The 21,098-nt window shown below is 44.3% G+C and overlaps 1 protein-coding gene across 1 annotated transcript in view; it reads right to left on the bottom strand.

The window, feature by feature from the left end:
- AGK (acylglycerol kinase) overlaps positions 1 to 20,663 on the bottom strand; it is a gene marked incomplete at its 5' end in the record, with an annotated part of 28,304 nt that extends 7,641 nt beyond the window's left edge. Inside the window, 12 exons of the mRNA XM_010153483.1 lie at positions 1,534 to 1,631; positions 2,712 to 2,859; positions 5,195 to 5,252; positions 7,350 to 7,429; positions 8,201 to 8,270; positions 10,292 to 10,386; positions 12,324 to 12,356; positions 13,307 to 13,399; positions 14,738 to 14,813; positions 16,082 to 16,161; positions 19,725 to 19,764; positions 20,602 to 20,663. Coding sequence (XP_010151785.1) covers positions 1,534 to 1,631; positions 2,712 to 2,859; positions 5,195 to 5,252; positions 7,350 to 7,429; positions 8,201 to 8,270; positions 10,292 to 10,386; positions 12,324 to 12,356; positions 13,307 to 13,399; positions 14,738 to 14,813; positions 16,082 to 16,161; positions 19,725 to 19,764; positions 20,602 to 20,663 — 933 coding nt within the window. The remainder of the gene's footprint in view (positions 1 to 1,533; positions 1,632 to 2,711; positions 2,860 to 5,194; positions 5,253 to 7,349; positions 7,430 to 8,200; positions 8,271 to 10,291; positions 10,387 to 12,323; positions 12,357 to 13,306; positions 13,400 to 14,737; positions 14,814 to 16,081; positions 16,162 to 19,724; positions 19,765 to 20,601) is intronic.
- Positions 20,664 to 21,098: the final 435 nt, after the last annotated feature.

Genomic DNA, 21,098 nt, shown 5'->3' with positions numbered 1-21,098 from the left:
CTGTACAGATCGGCTCCTCTTCACGCCCAGGCATGAACCTGAGGTGAGAAAGATGGACAGGAGTGGCTGACAGTGCTCAGCAGACATGCACTGGTATCGACTCAAGACAGCTTTGATGGCTACAGGGACAATGGCTTCAAGAGCAGGAGTTAAAAGCAGTTATAAGGGGTCCATACGCGTAGAAAAAGAGATGCAGTATGAAGAGAACTTCCAGCTCTAGAAACAGAAAAGCACAACTGCCCTAACATAAACTTGGGCATCTCTCGGCTGTGCAAGGGACCTGAGAACCCTACACCATTCTGTGTTCAATGCCAGTACTGAAGTGCACCTTGGAGGCATAAAGGAGGGAAAAACCCAGGACGTCAGGGCTGGTCTGTGGCAAGGAGGTCCTTTTTTAGTTCTTGGCAGGTCTGTTTTCACTTTATATCTCTGACTTCAATTCAGTTCAGCGACCAGAACTGTTCTGTTCAAGTGCCACCTAGAAACCACTGAAAAAAACACGCCCAAATACGAGTCTCCATCGAGCTTCTTCCACTCCTAGGACACTGGTGGTCCAATTCATAAGCCACTGGTGAAGAAGAAACTAAAATTTATGTGGCACATTTCAAGGAAAAAACAGGAGGAGATTTTAAGACTAGATTTGCCTAGGTGTTTGTTTTGGGTTTTTTTTTGTCTGATCCCATAAGGATAACGTATCAGTATAACACGAATTTTCAGGTTCTTAAATACTCTGAATTCTGAGCACGAAACACGATGAAGTAAGTTCAACATCTGCTGTTCATCTGGGGGTAGTGGGCAGCAGTTTCCTGCAGCCATGAGGAAGACATGAAGAGCAGCTCACCAGTTCGGGATAACTGTGTTAGCATTTTCCAGGAAAATTAAAGACTGACATTTATCCAAATAACTTTTCCAGCAATAAAATTGCACCAAAACACACACATAAGCCAAAGACAGGCTTTAAAAGAGTGAACAAACAGTATGAGAGTGCTGAGAAACCTATGACAGGAACAGTTCCCTTCCTCCCTTGGTTCTACTCTTCCACAACCACCTGCATTTCCTGTCCTTCCACTCAGCGGAGCCCCCTGTCCCTTCTACAACCCCACTTCTTTTTAGTTTTTTGCTCTGCAAGCCAAAAGGAACACAAAAAGTCACAATTCGAGGCAGACATTCAGGCTCAGCTTCCTTCCAGCACCAGCTGATAAAACAGAATCACTCTCCCACAGGTCAAGAGGGAAAGAAGAGCCTATTTTGATGCTTTGTTTTCTTCTGGGCAATCCTAAAGCTTTCATTTGGCTAATGAAACATTCTTGTTGTACAAACCCTTCCTGATCCCACTGCACCCCAGTTTTACATGGGTCTCCAGTGCTTTTACACTGGGGCTCTGAAACATGCCCAGTCCTGGATTCAGTCATCGGCCCCTCCTTGCATGGGGTAGGAGATTTTATTTGTATAGACACAAGAATGGGGGTTTAGCAAGAAAGGAAAACTGTGTACGCAGGCAGCATTTGGAATCCAGTTATACTGTGGTCTTACTGTCAGATCAAGCTGCCTGTTCCGAGTTGCAATGGAAAGCTCAATGGCGGATAGCTTCAGCTCTTCCCAGTCCTCTGGGGCTACCTCCTGGGGGATTTCTGCAAATCAAGAAGAGAAGATATCATTAAGTGGAATTTAATTACACAGCTCATCATTTCCCTGCTATGAAGCATGAAACAGCAATACCAGCTGCAAAAAATCAGTCTGACCCATTGTGACCACTGGCTTTGTTTCTTTCAAACATTAAAACCTTAAGAAAGGAAAACGGAGCTTGGAAGAGAAAAAAAAATTACTGCCAGAATTCACACAGTAGCAGGAAAGGCTACCAAGCACGTTACATGGCAGCTCGGTGAGTCCTTGTGCCCAGGGATTTGCAGATCTCCTGGGCTAGTAGGACAGGAACATTTAGAAAACACACAAAGCGCGGCTAGCGAAAGCCCAGGTATCCAACGTTCAAAATGCTCTGGTAACGTGGGTTTTCTATAAGAGGAAACTCCACAGTTCAGTTCTTATATACAGGTCACACAGTTCATGCTTCTGACTACATCACCTCTGCTGCCCAAGAAGGAATGAGAAGGACTTTGTATCACACCACGCTGCGCAAAAGACACGCTCCCCTTCCTCCTGCAGCCTGCCACGTGCACTGCCGGGCTAACAACCCACCCAAGAGAGGCTCACAGAAGAAAAGTTGGGCTACAGAAAGAAATGTAATGTCGTAGGAGAAACTTGCGGCCCAAGTTTTACTCTTTAAGTAACATCTGTTGCTCTGTGTCAGCAACTCCCCCACCCCAGAAAACAAGGGCTGCTCCTCTCTCGCCAGCTCATTCGGAAGCCATTCGTTCTACCGGAGGAAGATTCCCAGAAGCGCCAATTATCACCTGTGGAGGGTTCCTTAGCAATGGGAAGCAACCGTGTGCCCAGGAACGCCCTGGGTTCCTTACAAACACACTATTGTTTGTGAGACTACAAGCACTGGCAGGACCACTCTGGTCCATTTCTGACAGATACCACTGTAGCCATCTTGACAAAGTCAGTTTTTTAATAAATCATAAATAAATAATAATAATATAAAAATGAGAGAGCGGAAAAGTAAAGCAGAACCACCTCCCCACCCCTGCTCTGACCTAGTAGAGGAGTAAAGCCGGCCTGTGAGTTCATGCCACAACACCCCCCCTCACCTTTTGGAGGGGATGACCAGTATAACCGCAGTCGCCTGTAAAGCCTCACATACAAAGGAGGTCTGGACGGTTTCTCCTCCGGCTCTTCTGGAGGTCTCTCAGTTGGACCCAGATACGTGAGAGCAGCTTGATGTTTCTGAGGCCATTCCTTGGATTTACATGGAAAGGAAGACAGAAGATAAAGGGCCTTTTGTTTAGCACCTCCCTGTTCATTCTCTCTAGCCTTTTAGCCTATTTATATATTCTGTGCTCCCCCGTGCTCCTGCAGAGCTACCCAGATCCCACCGCTGCCTCAGCCTACTTCTGTGGCTCTCCAGCCTCCAGATTCACACGTGAGATGACATTTCTGCAGCTTGGAAAAGATCACCCTCAGTTCCCAAGCCTACTAATCTACTCCTCCTCCACAGAGAAGTGAGGTATCTCCCCCCCTACAAGCAAAGGGTAGAGGAATGTTTTCTCTGGTGCTGATGCATGGCAGGGTGACCCAGCTGCCTCTGGCTGGAGGGAACGACCAAACCCAACATTCATGCTTGAAAGCACAATCGGTTTCTGCGTGGCACAAAGGCAGCCGCAAAGAGCAACTGCACAGCAGGGCCTGGTGCAAAGAGGCACAGACCACGGTGCTGCGCGCAGCACAGGGGCACTAAAACCCGGCGGCCCTTTGCTCTCCAACAGCTCAAACAATCAAGATCTGACCTTATAGTCAGGTGCTTATAGACAGCAATACAACAGGTCTTAAGGCAAGTCAGGTGAGCTTTATAAAGCATCTGAAGGGGGACAAAAACAAAGAAAGAAAGAAAAAAAGAAGTAACACATTATTCTCGGTGATATTTCAGATTCCGGTGCCAGAAATTGAGGGGTTACAGAGGAACCTTGGCTCCTGAAATACTTCCAGCACTTCTTGTTTTGTTTTAAAACTGATTTCTGAAATGCTTAAAACACAGGACTTACGGAGGGAATAACATGATTGGTTTTTTAAATGTATACACTAAAGCAACGCGGCCGAGAGCCCACATGTACCCAATACAATTACTTTTCCAGGCACCAAACTTCAGAGGTGGGTTTGGATCCTACAGCACAGGCTGTTAAGCTAATTCCCCTCACACCTCTGCGAGCAAGGAAAGACTCCACGGCCCTACGTACATAACAAACAGGACAAACAGAGGTTGTATCAGCAGTGCCATGCACGAACAGGAAGCATGAATGATTTAAGAGCGGCGATGCTGGGATAATTTAAGCCTGCATACTTTAGACAAGATGGTAACACTCAGCAATGCCCCTACCAACATCAGAGCGAGCTCTTTCCCCTTACACTGCATTCAGCTACAGGTCACCCTGTTTCCAAGGACAGCTACCGCCAAACCAGAAGAGACAAAGCGCAAAGCAGCAAAGACAAGCTGGGAAGAGCTTAAGGTCTAAGGTTGGAGCCTTTTCTTATAGAAATTAACAAAATTATAACATAAGAGGCACATAAAGCACTAAATACCACAAACGGGGGGGAAAAGGTAGAAAGTTTTATATCTTAATAACAGAAAAAGTGGCTGTTTCTCTTTAACCTTCGGTAGGTTAAACAGGTCTTTTCCATGTGCAATGAACAGCTCACCAGTGACATCCACTGTCACTGCTGCTGACTCAAGAGTCACTAAGGACTCAAGAACAGTGATAAAGGGGCTGGAGAGAAGTGAAGAAATAGGTTTCTGCCTAGAATGCCAGCACACAGCATCATCATCTCCAATTTCCTGGGGACAGGAGCAGGAAGTTTTCATGGACACATTACAATTTACCTACCCTTTACAGGAGCTTCCTATAAAGGAGGCACCGGCACGATCACAGACAGCATGGCCAGACTGCACAACGGGATCTGCTGTACCAGCTCCCGGGTACTTCCGCAGCCTTTCATGAGGCTCCTTATATGTTCAGAGGGCAGGAAAAGCATGTGAATGAAAATGCCTCACCTTTCGTGCAGGTCAAATTCTCATCTTTCCAGGATCAATTTTAAGCACTGAGAAGTTTAAGGTGCGATATAAGCTATTAATCTTCATGTTCACTGTACTACACACAGAAGCCTGATTATCAACGTGCATGGGCAGCCTAATTATAGACACTTCTGCCGGATGAATAAATCAGAATGAAATGTTACCACAAGAAAGGCTGTTGAGAAAAGGTGACAGGGGACTTTAATGGTTATCTTCAGCACCACTACCGCTCTCCAGTCTCAAAGGTGGTTACTGGCTCCCCCTGGTGATCCTCCAGCAACAGATCCTCAGTAAAGAACATTTTTTTAAGTATTCCTCCTCCCGTTCAGTTCATCTCTTCAGAAGTAAGTCTATCAATTGATGCTTTTTTTTAACAAGTCGATTTTCACTCCCATTTTATACTGTTACCAGAACCCTTCCCAAAAACTGGCAGATAAATTTCACAAAGTACAGTCAGCCTTTTCATTTCCCAACTACAAAAACGCTTTCCTTGCAATTACTCTTTACCTTAAACGTACTGAAAAAGTGAGCTGCTTTGGTTTTCAGAGGCCCAAGGTACCAGTACCTGAAAAAATAACACAGATAGAACTTCTAAGATATCCATATCCAGGAGTCAGAACACAGGAAAGGGAGAAATCCTGCATGAAGTCAGAGCAGAGAGACTTGTTTGCCACTGAGGTTAGTGCCCCCCCCAACCTTTAGCTCTGTCATACTGTAAGGTACTTCCTACACATCAGCAGCAGCTTCACAGTGACAACCCCTTCCCGAGTTACAGATCACCAACATGCAGCATACAATCTTCACTACAGGCAGCGTGAGATCTCAGCAGAATTTCATCTGGTCATGTGGCACAACTGGGAATGATTTAAAGATCCGCGGTCTAACAGCTGGTGGGATGCATCCTCAAGATATGCAATAAGGAATGAGGTTGGAGGAAACAAGGAAAAATCAGTAGCTTCGGCGACAGAAGAACAGAGCCACCAAACATCCATTTGGCCCAAAGGATTCTCAGATCAAAATAAACGTTTTCCAAAATAAAAATCCTGCCAGCCACGAAGTACTGTATAGAATCTAAAGATGGGACAATATTTAGGCAGGTTTGACACACATTTTGATCCCTGTCTTCCACCAAAGAAGGTCAACAAAGCACATTACACACCATCAGCTCCAGAGTACTGCAGATTTAAGTGTACCGTTAACTACTAAGGTGTGAAACGGTCACACCACTCCAATCAAGTCGTGAAATTGTCTGTAAAATAATAAAACCTCAAAAACATAAACCAGAACCATGTCTCCACCTGGACAGTGCTTAGCAGAGGGACAGCCACACAAATTTCTGGAACTGTGGCTTATGGCTCAACTCCCTTCAGAGTAGGTGCCTTCTTTTAAGTACAAGATCTGTTGTACTGGAATACACCAAACATTCCTTTACCCAGTAACCCAGCTCTGACAGGGACCAAAAGTGGATGCTTGGAGAGAAGTAAAACACCAGCACAAGCACCCACGGCCCTTGCCCCAAGCACACCCTGAGCACCCATTCATTTGTGGCTCAAGTGCTTTCTGAGGTGTGCGCATTTTCTGTGCGCTTGAAAACATTGACGGAAGAGAAGGAGGTTTGAAAACGTTGGTGCTGCCCCAGGTACAAAAGTGCTGTTATGCCTCCAGCACGGAGTCCAAAAGACTTGCAAAAGGGAAGTGCTGCAGGAGAAGACGTGAAGGCTGACACCAGGCACAAAGCAGGGCAGAAGGCGGGCAGCCCCGTGAGAGGGCAGAGGGGAGAGAAGCGCTCTTCCTTCGCCTTGGGGCTGCAGTTGGCAGGAGAGCCTGCAGCACAGCCACGTCAGCACCTCCACAAGCTGCCAGGCACGTCCCTGCTTCCCAGGGACAAACACCCTGGCCATTTACTCATCTCCCCCACTCCCTATCGCCTCTCAGTCCTACCCAAATATCTGCCAGGCCGACTCCAGAGGTCTGTAACCTCTTGTCTCCTGACAAAGACAGCTCATTCCCAAAGCACACGGCATTTTCTCACAGCTGTGTAGCAGGGGCTGCAACTCCCCCACAACGGTCTGAGAAGTGAACTGCTTTGGCCCTGCTGCTCCCTCACCAGCTAATGCTCATCATTCGATACGCAGGCAGCGGCATATTAATTGCCCATTTGGAAAAAGCCCAGCAGTTATTAGTTTAGCATTCAGAGAAGAGCCATCAGACAGCACAGTCCATACAATTTCTGGCAGGAACTGAAGGGCATTTCTACTGCATCTGATGTCCCTCGTTGGAATCGAGTTACAGAGTCTGCTTGTGTCTTTTCATTGGCAACCGATGAAGAACAATGGCCAATTACTTTACTCAGACTTTACTCAAGGGAGAGCTTTTCCCACTGACACAATCTGAATAAAGCTCCAGATGTGGGCACCACAAGGCAAGCAGAAAGTAAATACTTAAAAAACAGGTCATCACCAAATAGGTGTTTATTTCAAATTACAAAAATGCTGAAGTATCTTAGACTCCCCTGTGTGTAATGCAAGACCTAGCAAGAGTGGGTGCCTCTGCCTGTCAGATGCCTACACTCAACACAGACTTTTTTACATGAGGAGGGCATGTCTTTCTAGGGAATGGATGCTAAAAAAGCTAGAGCTTCAAAAAACCAGTATTTTCTTACTTGCTAACTTTAACTCCTGCATCTCTGTAAGATCCCCATCTTAAACCAGTCACTGCAAACACAGGCTGTTCCTTTTCTCCCTGTAAAGAAAAATAAATATTGCCAAGTTGTTGGGTTTTTTTTTCCCCCAAGCTAGAAAAATATCATTTCCATATAAAAACTGATTTCTGATTAATCCCAAAAGTGAAATTTCACAGAATAGGTATGATAAATATCGAACAGCAATAAAGCTAAGCAGAATTTAAGTGTTATACATTCCATCTGCTCCCAGAGAGGAATATAAGAGGTGAAGTTTTGAACAGGTTGATTGAGTACAACTGCACACCCAGCAACAGCCATTTCATTTTGTGGATACTGTCAGCCCAAAGCAAGGAGCTCTGCACAGGTGACACGAAGTTTTTGCTGCAGAAACGTCCATTCTACTTCATAACAGAAAAATAATATTCAAAAGACCATAGGCAGCACAGTCAAAGGTTTTCCCAGTTCACATTCTTCCATCTGTAAAAGAAAGCTATTAACTCCACAATACATATGAATGCATTAAATCAGCTCAGACAGCTATTGTTCTCTCCCAGGATTTCTACAGAAATACCAGTGATGCTAAGTTCTGCATTCACCAATAGCCTCTGAGCCTCAAAAGATGACACTCAGGCATTCCAGTGTTTTCTCCAGTTCAGACTACCTGATGTGGTAGCATACAGCGGAGAAAAGACTGCCACCAGAACTGCTGGTGTCATAAATCAAAATTCACGGCAGCATTACACAGAAGAAAAGCAGTCCATGTAAACAGAACAACATGAGAATAGGAAAGTTGTAGGCACACTGAGTGCCAAATAAGCAGAAGCTTTTACCTTGATCTGCAAGACGTCAAGTGGAACCGTCTCTCCTTTCAAAATGGCCAATGTAGCATTAGTAATATGTCTGCAAAACAAGCAGGAAAGAAGCAAAGGAAAACAAACAAGAAGGAAAGAAAAGAGAAAGCTTTAAAATTACACTCTTTTTTTTTTTTTTCCCCTGAAAACCCCACTACACATTCAGGTGAGTCTTTTTTGCAGCAAACACAAACACCCGAGGGAAAGAACTCTGACAAAATGCTGCACTTCCCTGAAATCAGAAAGCAAACTGGATGGCTGCAACGCATGACGAAGCCTAAAAAACCAGCAAAAGACATGAAAAGCAGAAGGAAGTTCCCAGCCTAAGCTTTTAAGAGATTCCTCCTTCTTCAGCTTACCTGGCAGATCACAGGCCAGGTCTGTTACTTGCTGTTTCAGATACTTAACACACTAAGGACCCAAACTGTGGGTTTATTACATTGGTGACAAGTACAACAACCTGGGAGAGAAGGGGATGGTCATGAGACTGGTCTCGATTCATGTGTCTGGGACTGAATTGTCTTAGTATGTTAATTACTTCTGAAGTTCTTAATCAACATCAATCTTCCTATCATCAGTGGTTTTGGTCTCCAGTAAGTTGTGGACAGCAGCTAAAGGCACTTTCTCATTTTATGTTGTAAAGCATGGCATGAAGTAATCTGTAACCAAAGTGTCCAAGTTCATCAAGAAGTCTCTAGGTTCAGACCCTGAAAAATCTATTTCATTAAACCCCCTTCATTCTTCTCCAAGTTGGGTAAAATTTAAATTTCACATTGTGCACAACTCCAGTGTCTCAGCTGGATGGGGGGGTGGGGGGGTGGGGAACCAAAACCAAATGCAAATTTCATATCCAGACCAGTATTGATGTGAATCAGGAGAAATTGCCCTTGGCTTCATCAGGCTTAAAGTACCGAGATGGAGAAGGAAGCTGCTCCTCCCTCAGCCCTTCTCTGCAGGAACCAGAGCCCAAATATTTCCTTTAAAAACATTACTTCTGCACTTTTTCAGTCAGGTTTTGTTACTGGTGTGGGTTGTTAAGCAGCATGTTGACCAAATTCCTTTCAACTTCACCAATATGCTGCCGTCTCACCTGCACAGTTCATTACCTTGGGACAAGAAGATCATTCATTTCAAACAGCTTCCTTAGAACCCAAACATAAATGATTATTTTAATCTTAGCTGCTGATTACAGCCTTGTCCATCTTGCTGAGCTTCAAAGCACTCTGGTAGTTTTCATGAAGGATGCTATGCCAGTTGGCTCATGGGTTTTATGTATGATGGATACCAGCAAGGGTTCCGCAAAGAAGGATGTTATGAGTTACTAGGAGAACCAGAGTGAACAGATTTCAGGAGCAAGGAGAAATATATTCATTAGTATGGCAGGAGAGGAAGGAAAAAACTGAAAAGAAATCACCTGTGGAGAAAAGCAAGCTGAGTTGACCAGACTTTTTACTTTAGAAGTGGACAAAACAAGCTTACAACAAACTGAAATGCAGGTGACAGACACTGCCAGTCTGGATCGTATCCGGGATGCTGACAGGTAAGACTCAGGCTGTTGGAGAGTTGCCAGCACCAGTCCCATCACAGGAATGGGCAAGAAACCCTGCAGAGGTCAGAAATGGGATCCAACCCTCCACATAAAAGGTATGTGTCTTACTTCGCAGGTGCTAACCAGGTTATATGTGGACTGGTTTCTAGATTCTTAAACTGGAGAAGGAACAGCAAGGGAACCACCTTTTTTGTTTATTTTGTCATATCCTTGATATAACCTTGTCATACCTTCTGACCTTGGTGTTTGTTTGGGTTTTTTAAAACAAACTGAGGATCACAGAGAAATGAGCCATAGCGAATTATTCCATGTTTTAATAATACATACATTTCCTTCTTTCAATTTCAGTCAGTTTTTGGAAGTTACTAACTCAGGCAAGTCCAGAGAATCATCATGCTCTGCCCACAGACTGCCAACTTGCATGTAACACAGAAGAAAAAGAAAAGTATCAAGCTACCAAGAAGCAATGCTCCTTGAAAACAAACCAAAAAAGCCACCTTTCAGAAACATGAAATACTTACTGGACTTGGTTCGTGCTTTCAGGGTAGAGCGTGTGGCTCAGAGTGCAGGTCTTCCCAAGAGGTATGAATCCTATAGGAATCTTACTGAAGACAGCCTGGACACATGAGGAGAGGAAATTGTGCATCAGCTGAGCCAAGCTTCCTGCGTGGAGATGGCAGCTGTGTGCGATACCACCCCTTTGGCACTAAGCAGCCAGGCACTTCCTTAAAGGAGGCAGTAACACAGAATGACCCTGAACATGGCACCCGAATCTGCAAACCCACCGCTGCCAGCTGGGTACAGAGGAGCTCGCTGTAATCATTAAGAGCACTGTAACATGCAGGCAGGCAGCCACGTCCTAACGCATGCGTGGACGCTGTCAGCAATCTGCCATCTTCCTTAATACTGACAGTGGCATCGTGAGCTTCGCATCTCATCTACCACCGCAGAAATCCCCCTCCGATGGAGGGACCTTGCACGCCAAAGAGATTTCCTCAGTTAAGGAAATTAATTGATTCCTCCACCATCCAAATCATGAAGCAGCAGAGGGTCTAATTTTTGGAAGTCATTGACCATGTTATTTTTCTGTACCACAGTTCAGCGAACGGGCTTGTGGAAGGAGCAAGTTATTACACTATACCTCATAATAAACTGTGCTTCTTGATGCGTGTCAGCAAATCACTGTAAACTATCATATATCACAACACACCGCCTCCCTCCTGGGCGCCGCTACGAGCAGTGCCACAATACTGCCAATCCGTGCCGACCGAGTAGCACCCCTCTCGCTTCCTGCTCTCCCTTGCTATCTCTGTGTCACCTGTGAGTCTCAGCACATCTCAAACACCCTTCTCTCATTTCCCTCAGACATGTTTTACAACGTGCAGACAACAGGCCCTCTGCAGCTCACACAGCGATGCTCTGCTCCCCTGGCTGCTAGGAACAGCGTTTCAGGAATACCTTGCCTAGGCAAAAGGGTAGGACATACCCGAGTAAAAAGGGAAGCAGCGCACAGCATGAGGGGCTGAACCCTGGCTGTCCCAGGACAGTGGTATGAAGGACAAGAATTCCCTGGCTAAAGGCCTAAAGTGACACAGTGGCAATATTACAACGCAGTATTTCACCCAAAATAGTGCTGGATGCAGAATTTGCTACACTACTGCAAATCAACCCAAGCTACGTCAAGATAGTAAGTCAAAAAATAGAGAAGAAAAACTAGGCAGTAAAGCCTCCAAAACTTTTCTTCTAATATCTTTCAATTACAGAGATCTCATGGGCCAACTATAATCACATTAAATTTAAAAAACCGATGTATCAGAACTGGTAACACCAGCACACCTTTAAAAATACCGACTTGGTTGCAGTTTCTCTTGTCACATTCAGACAAAGCAACTGCCTAAACAGATACAATTCCAGCTGCCAAGGGTATCACCATAATCTCATCTGGATCATTCATTGAGTTTTTGCCAGCTCCTGCCAGAAGGTTTTGGGAACAATGACTCCCTCCTTTCCTCAATAACACCGTCCTCCCTCTTTAAAATCTCTCTCGTTTCCATTCGCAGCCGCCCACCTTGAGAGGTTAAAACCTGCTGTCTGCAGCCATCTGCCTAGGGGGGCATTCACCGCCTGAAAAAACGGCCAAGGACCCCCGAAGCAACCCCAGCGTGGCCGTAACTGCACTCACTTCCAGGGCTGTACAAATCCCAGAAAACCCATGTACTTTCACCCTACGCTTCTGCCAAACAAAGCAGCACACACAGCTGGCCTGTGGGTCTTTGAAAGTTGTGCAGTTGGCTTCCCCACAGTCCCTGCTCTGAGGCTGGACACTTCCCAAAGCCACGGCTTGGGAGCCAGGGGCGCCCCCCGAGAAAGGGGATGAAGAACAACAGGCAGAATCGCAGGACGCTGGCGCGGGTGACTCCCTCCGCAGCAAGCTGGCTCCAGATTAGTGAGCAGTGTGTCTGCCCGAGACAGCTGAGGCCAACAGATCACACTGGATGCACAAGACACTGCCTCAAAGAAATACACAGAATTTGAAAAATGACACTTCCTCACCTCATCTGCTCTGCGCAGAAGTCCGGTTATCACCTGAAAAACATGGGAAATGCTCAGCTCTGAGAACTTTGTTTTTTGGTTACAGGAGAAAGTTTTGAAATTCATACCCACATTTACCCTTTGGAAATGATTTAAGGGATAGCTACCCTTTCAACGGAAGGTGCTGCTGTCGCAAAGATGGGAAAGGACGCATGTCCGGCGTGCAAACATGGTGGAAACGGTGAGTGTGCGTGAGCACATGCACAACCAATGCCAGCGTGAATGTCTTAACACTGAACGATGCTTTGCATCATGCACAAATAGCACTGGCCGGTGTGCAATTAACAAGTGCCAGTGCTACAGCCAGGAGAAACCTGCAGATGTATTTGGACCACTTTCCCTTAAGGTCACTGCATTTCACTTAGCCATTGCCTTAGGAAGCCAGTAGTTAGTATTCCAGGAAAAGCTTTAATAAAATCCAGCCCTCCTTGAAAAATAGAGTATTCCCCCGTTCTGCTGCTAGTTTGCTCCTGGCATTAATCATCTTGACAATAGGCATTTATTACATATATCGTGTGCTTTGTTATCACTCGCACGTAATTTTTAAATTATTTGATACCCACTTAGCAAAAGGTGCATTCCTCTTGGGGAGCACAGAGAGGAATGAACTCTGAAACTTAGCACCACTGCAGCTACATTACACAGAAAGAAACAGTTAGAATTGTGTCTCCCACATAACTTTCTCGCTGTAGAATAAAATTCCAGAAGATAGTTCTGTCACACGGCCCTTCTGCCCCCACTCCCATCATCACCTTTAGACTAGTAACAACTAGCAGAGTTTTCTTATCCCCAGAAGAGTATAACATTGACTGAAAGCAGAGATCCTAAAACGGACAAATCTCTAGTAATAGCTGTTATGATGTTGCTACATTACACAGGCTCCATCTTCTCACCCTCGGCCTGACTATGATTCTCAACAAACCAGGACAAAGTTCCTCGAGTACCTCTTGTACTGTGCCATCTCCTCCTGCGATAATGATCAGATCTGTGTTTTCCATCAGTTCCAGCAGCTTTTTCGCTTGTCCCTCATAATCAGTCTGAAGAAAGAGAAATCCAAACGTGAGAACTCAAGTGACTATCATTCCTCTTCTAAAGAAAAAACATTATCTATCCATTTGCTTAACAGTTATTCTCCTACAGCCGCACAGTACTGTGTATTACTTCCATTCACTGAAATTTCTTCAGCTTACAAAACAAGCCTGCTGCCTAACACAGTATGTGCAAGCAAACACACACACACAAAGGCTAAATGAAATATCAGAGTAGATCTTATTCCACCAACCTAGAATTTTGCAGCAATAATCCTATTTCCCGGCAGTTTTACACTGAAACAAAACCAGAAGCAAACGATGTTCTTGCAGAAAAAGTCCCAGCAACTTTAGCTGCCAAAGTGTTTAAGCGTGTCTCCTGAAAATCAGAATCTGCTACGTCAAAGGCTGCTGCCCGACAGCAAGCGGCTGGCAACGCGTTTAGCGGTTCAAGTGTACGCCGACCTTCTGCACCATCAAACCCACCTTCCACAAAGTGAACGTCTTCTACAGGGACATCCCAGGCTCGGTTACTGGCCCAGCCCTGTTTTGCTAACTTGGCAGGTCTGAAGCTACAGAGCATCAGTTTTAAGTCTTGCAAAAGACTTTTCTTCTCTTAGGGTGGGACTATGCATTTTCAGTGATCAGAGGGAGGCATTAATGAAAACAGCATTTTAACACTACGCCTCCTGAAGAAGATTCCAAGTCAGGAAGATACGCTATTAGAATACTTCTCTGCTAGGACACAGTGACTATTAAACACATCACAGCCTCAAAAACCTGCAAAAAGATCAGAATCCCTTCATGTTTACTTTTCTTCTCTTTCTGAAGAAAGCCTCCCTGCTAATTCGCTTCAAGCAGCCCAGCGTGCTGCTTTTGTGATGGGAACGTGGAACTACTTGGGGACACACTGAGCTATTTTCAGTGGAAAAATAAAATGTTACTTTTAATTAATCTGAACAGTTCCACGGCACGTCAGAGTCCCTCGCTTTTGAATTCTGCAAGTTCATGCAGAACTGATGATTTCAACAGCAGTGGGCACGCACCACTGGCCAGCACTCAAATATTTAGAGAGTTTTCCCTCAAAGATGAATTATAGAAGGGCTGCTTTAGGCAGACAGGCATGTGTACTGCTTTAGCTGAACACTAAAAACTCAGTACACAGTTTGTAAATTAACTGTGAGTTAAAAAGATTAAGTACCAGCTTAATATCTCGGTATTTATTTCTTCTCAGAAGATGTCTGCAGGACAACTGAGAATTTCAAATGCATCCAGAATTGAATTTCAGCTCTTCAAGGGGACAAAGCAGAGCAGACAATGTATCTGCATTAACAGAACAGCTCTTACCTTAACCACAGTTACATCCAAGCCAGATAAGTGCAAAATTGGAGCAGCATTCTTTTCAAAAAGGTTACTGGCTTTGCTAGAAAACACAGAATAAAAACTATTTCATTATTCTGGTGTCTAAAAGAAATAAAAAGGAAAAAAAAAAACCAAATGAGGAACAAGAAGCAATCTACTTAAAAACAGAGCACACAATCTACACAATCAGTCACTCGACCTGCCAGTCAGGAAAGATGAGATTTCATTTGGTTCAAATGTATTACATTTCTAGGCTCGTATCGCAGATGTCAGCTTTTTATTGCAGCTTTTATAAATGCGTAAGAGGTTATCTAGCTTTCTCCAAAACTAATTAAAAAAAACCCAAACAAGATCTCCAGAAAGAAATTTATTAGAAAGTTAATGACTTACAGAGCACTAGCTTTTATGACCACAAGGAAGGCCCATTTAGGTTTTCAAAAACTTAAAAAAAATGTATTTATTGTTACACATTATTAAATTAGTTTAGAAGCAAAATTTTATCCCACTTTCTTCTGTTACAGGACTCATGCATTTTCTGCCTCTATCTGCATAATAAAATAATTACACCATTAACTCTAAATTGCTTACAACAAGCAGAAACACAAGACTAGGAGTCTAAATTCATTAAGGCTGCATTTCCCAGTCCTGGGTGCTTTGAACACAAGCACCCAAGTCCAAGCACTGCCATGTCAGACACGTAATTCCTTTCGTATTGTTACTGACAACTCCCCGCCTCAAGATGCAACTGATACACAGCTTAGGTGATCAGCAGAAACAGACACACATCCTATCCAAGATAGCTCTTTTTCTGCTAACGAGGATGCAAAAATAGCAGCCGACCTCTTCCAGGAGTCTTGCTCCGAGCCCATATTTAGCCTCTCAGTTTGTGGGCACATCCCTTTCAAGGACACATTCCCAGAGAAGCAAGGTGACTGCTGGCTAACTTCAAGTCTTGAAGCAATCAAGGTCATCTCTTATTTCTACAGTTTTTGAGGATGGAAACGCATCACATACACAAGTGTGGTACGAAGGAATTCCACATGCGAAGGAATGACAAAGGCCAAAACACAGGGTAAAAGGAAAACCCCCCCCCCCAAAAAAAAACCACCACCACATTTAGAAATCACTCTTTTAGTTCAAGCATTTAGTTCTATTTCTCATCCCAATAATTTTGGTCAAATAAAGGTTGGCATGGTCACACAACACCAGCTTGGCAGCAGAGGGAGGCAAAAATAAGCTCCAAAATCTGGCTGGCTGTTACAGCGTATGGCAGAACAAAAATACAGGAAGGGTGCCTCACACATGAGTGCAGGGAAGGGGCAATTTTACCCTTTGCAAGCTGCTGGGTTGAGGAACACTGTTGCTTTCTTCAGTGGCATACTGGAAGGGAGCAGCTGGTTGCCAAAAGCCTAAGCAAGATAAAAAGAGCAGAGTTCAGTTTATCTTTTAAGCACGTTGGTAAAGCAGTTCAGAAAAACGTGCACGTCAACGAGCTCTCCAGCCCCATAACATTGGAATGACTTCCACCTCCAGCCATGGTGCAAGTCCGCTACTCACCGACCTGCACCCTGAGCAACAGCTCCCACCGCTGTCACAAGCTCATTTTTACAATTCCACCACCATTTCCTTTGAGTCAACCTCTGGTTTTCTGCCACAGGCAGAGATCTAGGGAACTATCCCTGACTCCAAGGTTCCGCGATTGTCCTTCCTCATGTAATTCTCATACACCCGCCTGCCACCTTCTCTCGGCCTTTTTTTTCCCCTTCTGTACTCCATTTCTCACGTCTCTTCTGCTCATTTTTGTATCTTCTCTGCTTAAGCTTTTGAAGATACGAAAGAGAATCATCAGAGGACTTGCCCCAACCCATAAGCAAGCCCACTGTTTCTCAGACATTTTTTCTTCCTAACATCTCCATCTAAAAATCACTGAATTCCTCTTCACCTTTTCATCCACTTCAGAGTAGGTGCCTCGATTTTAAATTCTCTGAGAGTTACGCCATACAGCCTCTCATACCTTTTAACCATTTGTACCTATTTCCATAGCTTTTCAGCACAGGAGGGGCAAGAAAAGGCAAAGCTTCACGCATGTTCCTTCCCACTCCGTAAAGCTCTTTTAGGTGACCTAATGGCACCCTCCCCAGCACAACAAATCAGACTGGTTTGAATAAAGGATGACGATGTATTCAGCTGTACCACCCAGAAGCCCCAGAAATAAAGTACGAACAAAAGATTTCTGTGCTGAACACGAGACAGAGTCAACTGCCCCTGTTTTTTTACCCTTTATCTTACAAGTTGGAATTTTTATGTTGAAGGTGGACACTGTACAAAAGCGCAGCAGATTTTAGTGATCGTTACCTGTTTACATTTATAATTAATTCTACTTGCCAACTTTGCTCAGGAAACCTCAGTTAAAAGAAGTGTGCGGTTGGCTGCGACACTCAAGACATTCAATTTTTTTCTTCAGCAAAGGAAAAAAAAGGGAGAAGTGGCTGACAGCAAAGGAATCTTCAAAGAAAGGGAAACAAATCAACAGCTCTTATGCTTCATCCAAAAAATCAGCTGGAAACAGACCAACTCATTTTACTGCAATTGTTGGGCAGGAATCAGGAAATTTAGGGGACCTCCAGCATGTTACAGTGGTTAGAAACAATTAATTATTTGCTTGGGGGACGCCGCGTGTTGTATTTGTTTGCTCTAAACAACCTAACAAGGCTCAAAGAATTGATGAGTAATGACATAATCACTTCTTTATGTAATATACTTGGACATCTGTGTTACATACAGGGGCATTTCTAAAGGAAATGATGATTTTTTAAGACAGGAAATAAAAAAATAACGATGCAACATTCTTGAAGTCCTTTTTTCTCAGAGCACAACATAAGGAAAGACAACTTAAAGCTGGCTTTAATTAAAATTTAATTTTAATTTAATAACCGTAAAAATGGTTATTTAATATATGTATGAGAAGGTGTAATTTAGGAAAGTTCATGTCTTTTTCACTTCCTTCTCAAATGCACACTTCCAGGTACTGCATTTTGGCCTTCTAAGATGCAGCTCACTATTTTGCAACTGTAAAAAACCCCTTTATACATAGGCTTTATAATGCTTTATTATGCTAACAGAGAAACTACATTCCTTTATGGAAAACCAGCCCTGCTTCACATAGGGAACTGTTTGCCAGCTACACAGGCCCACGTTAACACGTGCCCAGAGCTCAGGAACAACAAGGTCCATCAGCAAGACCACATCTGCAAAGGAAGTTCACTGGCTTATTCCAGAGAAGGAGATGAAAAAGGTTTTACATATGATGGTTATTTATTACAGAGTCTTTTGCCTCCCCAGGGCTGTCACCATAAACTGGCATGCATGGTGGGGCCTCTGCATGAAGTACTGCTGTAGCGGATACTTGGGCAGGAAGGTGGGCGCCTCATCGATTTGGCGTTGCAACAGGCTTAAAAACCTGATGTAAAAATAATAGGGAAACCTCCCCACTTCACTCAGACTAGACTTTTTCTTGAGTGAGTCTGTCTCTGTCTTTCCCCAGCGCTTACGGGGGGCTATAGACACCAGGAGCATTTTAAAGCGATTGCAGATCTTCGTTGCCCTGAGGAACGTGTGGGGCACTCAGTGCCTTACTGCCGCGTGCTCACATGCAGCACGAGGCACCGACACAGTAGCGAGAGTGGAAATCACAGCCAGAATTGATGACTAGGCTTTCCAGCTGACTCCTTACTAATGCAGGAGTCTTCTGCAGGATATTTTCCCAGGCTTTAACCACTGAAATTGTCGGAAACTCCACTGACAGTGGTTTTGCCCTTTCATTTAAAAGGCTAGGCTGTAATGGAATAGATCCCGTCACTTAATGACCGGAATTAAAATACAGGACAGTCAGGATTTCCACAACAGAACTGTCTTCTTGTACAAGTCTTTCCTTAGCAGTTACACCTCTTTGACAGCACCTGGGTCTTTTAATGTCTCTTTACATACCATTTCATCAGTGCCTTTTAAAAAAACTCTTCAGCTTGGTCGGCATGCTTCAAATACTGAGGCATTAACTGCTATTTTTAGCAATATAAAGAACTTGTATCATTTTGATACTATGCCGTAAAAATTAATATTGAAAACATAACAAAAAAAAAAATCAAGAACAACTGATACTGTGAGTTGGGAATGCATTTGGCTCTGAAGCTATAAGTATAATTTACGAAAGCAATATTTTCAGGAAAAGATTTTTCTTATTCTTTCATAAGACTTGAGCTCCCTCACATCTATTCTGGCATGAAGTTTCACTGCCCAAATCAAGTTGCTCTGAATATCTTTCCCTCAACAGCAGACAGGCTAAAATTGGGATTATTCAGGTGTACCACTGAAGCAGGGTAATCTCAAGATAAATTCTTTAATGAGAAAAATGATTTTCACCATTCTCCTCTGGCCCCAGTACGTAGCAATGATGGGAGCACTGTTACACCCTGCAAAATCTCTAGCATATGGCGTGGAGAAGCAGGTGTAGAATAAACTTTATTTGTGGGACAGACTCTTAAAACCCTACAGCCCACCACCGAGGTAATCGGGGCCAGTCAGCGGTACCTGTGCAGCAATGCCATCCCTGGGCACCAGCACCTGCGCCCCTGCAGTACTGCTTATTATGGACAAGAGCTCTTTGTGGGAATGCTGCAGTATGGGAATCTGTTCATTGCTGGTTGCCTGCTGGTTGCCTGTGCAGGCCACAAACCACAAAATGCAATAGTCAGTATAGTCAGAGAGTAACTCTCTCTCTGAACACTGGCTTTCTGGTCAGCAATCAGCAAACCGGTTGTCTCCACTAAGTTCCCAGTGCGTTGGCACCTCAGCAAAAGAACACAGATGGCATCATTGTAAGGCCTGTCACGTCGCTGGGAAAATCTCAGGAGCCCTGCACAACCAAGATAACGGGGAGATTTTAATCTGATTTTATCACTTTAAATGGTATTACCTGGGCTTCCTGGCACGCAGCTCTTCGTAGCAGGTTATCGCTATCAGGTAAGACAGAAAAGAGAGTGGACATTAGGTTGTGCAAGTTAAAACAATTTTCTCATTTTTAAAATGTAGGTATATACCCTTTGACAGCATGAAAATAAAAAACCACAGGTTCTTTAAGACTTATTTAGCGTATTTTAAGGATGAAACACACCCATGTAAGTACACATGCATACTGTTTTTCTGCATGTGCACACAAGCACCCTTTCTACAGCAAATAAAAGCAGAAAACAGACCAGGATGCCACATGTGCTGAGATTACATGAGCTATGAGACACTCTATAACTGTGATTTATTTTTCAATTGCTACATAACTGTACTACAGATCTAAGGTGTGGGGCGGAGGGGGTTCAGTGTTAATACTGCCTGTAATTTACACCGAAGGTAGTTACCATTCTGGCAGTATAGAAGGGATTTAGAGTAGACTTAAGTGTGACTTCCATGGACTTAAATCTTTATGCATTGTAACTGTGAAACCCCCTCTCCATGGTTTGTAAGCTGAACACATGTCAATGCAGCACCTACCACCCACTTAGCTCTGAGCATGGCCTAAAGCAGTAACTCAGAGAGGTGAAAATCACCCAACTCCCCTCGGTGAAGTTTAAAAACACAGAAGAAAAATATACGTCCCTGATGGTCATTTCAGAAACAAATTCCACACTAACCCTTGTGCTGGTCATTGGTGGCAGACAGCATTAGCAAGTTGGCAAGCAAACTGGAGACAGAGCTACTGAGTGAAGAACAAAGTTCCATTCTTCTCCTGACCAAAAGAAGCCCGATTTGCCCTTGCAGACAAAACAGGGAGTCCTGTTCTGCAGCACCCCAAGTCTCACCTGTCCTCCAGATACCAGACACTGCCCCCCTTGCTAAAACCTACAAACTCCTTCAGCTTGCCCTTGCCAATACCGGGCAAGACAGCATGTTATTGTTCCAGAAGTATCAAGTACAAACCCCCCAGTTGTCGTCAGCATCCCGAAATGATCACCCTACACCAATAAAAAGGATTCTGGCCAACCATGAACAAGTGATGAGGAAAGCAGCACACATCTGCCACAAAGAGCGGCTCATCGGGACAAATCCTGCCATGGAAACGGCAGAAGGGAAGGCAAGGCCTTGGTCGGACCTCTGGGCCCAAACACGAGTTTCACTCAACCCCCTGCGTTTATGGTATTTATCTGTCACTGGCACTATACAAGCTGCTCTCCTAGGCACCACCAAAGGATGCTGCAACGCCTTAGAAGACGCAGGGTGGCTTCAGGCGAGATACAAGCTTGGGTTCTGAGAAAATAGCTCCACAGCAAAAAGGTCACACATTCATTCCTGGTAATAA

This window comes from Eurypyga helias, unplaced genomic scaffold (genome assembly GCF_000690775.1).
Source record: "Eurypyga helias isolate BGI_N326 unplaced genomic scaffold, ASM69077v1 scaffold8346, whole genome shotgun sequence".
NCBI lineage: Eukaryota > Metazoa > Chordata > Aves > Eurypygiformes > Eurypygidae > Eurypyga > Eurypyga helias.
The sequence above is the reverse complement of the archived record's forward strand: the minus strand, read 5'-3'. Positions and strand labels throughout refer to the sequence as shown.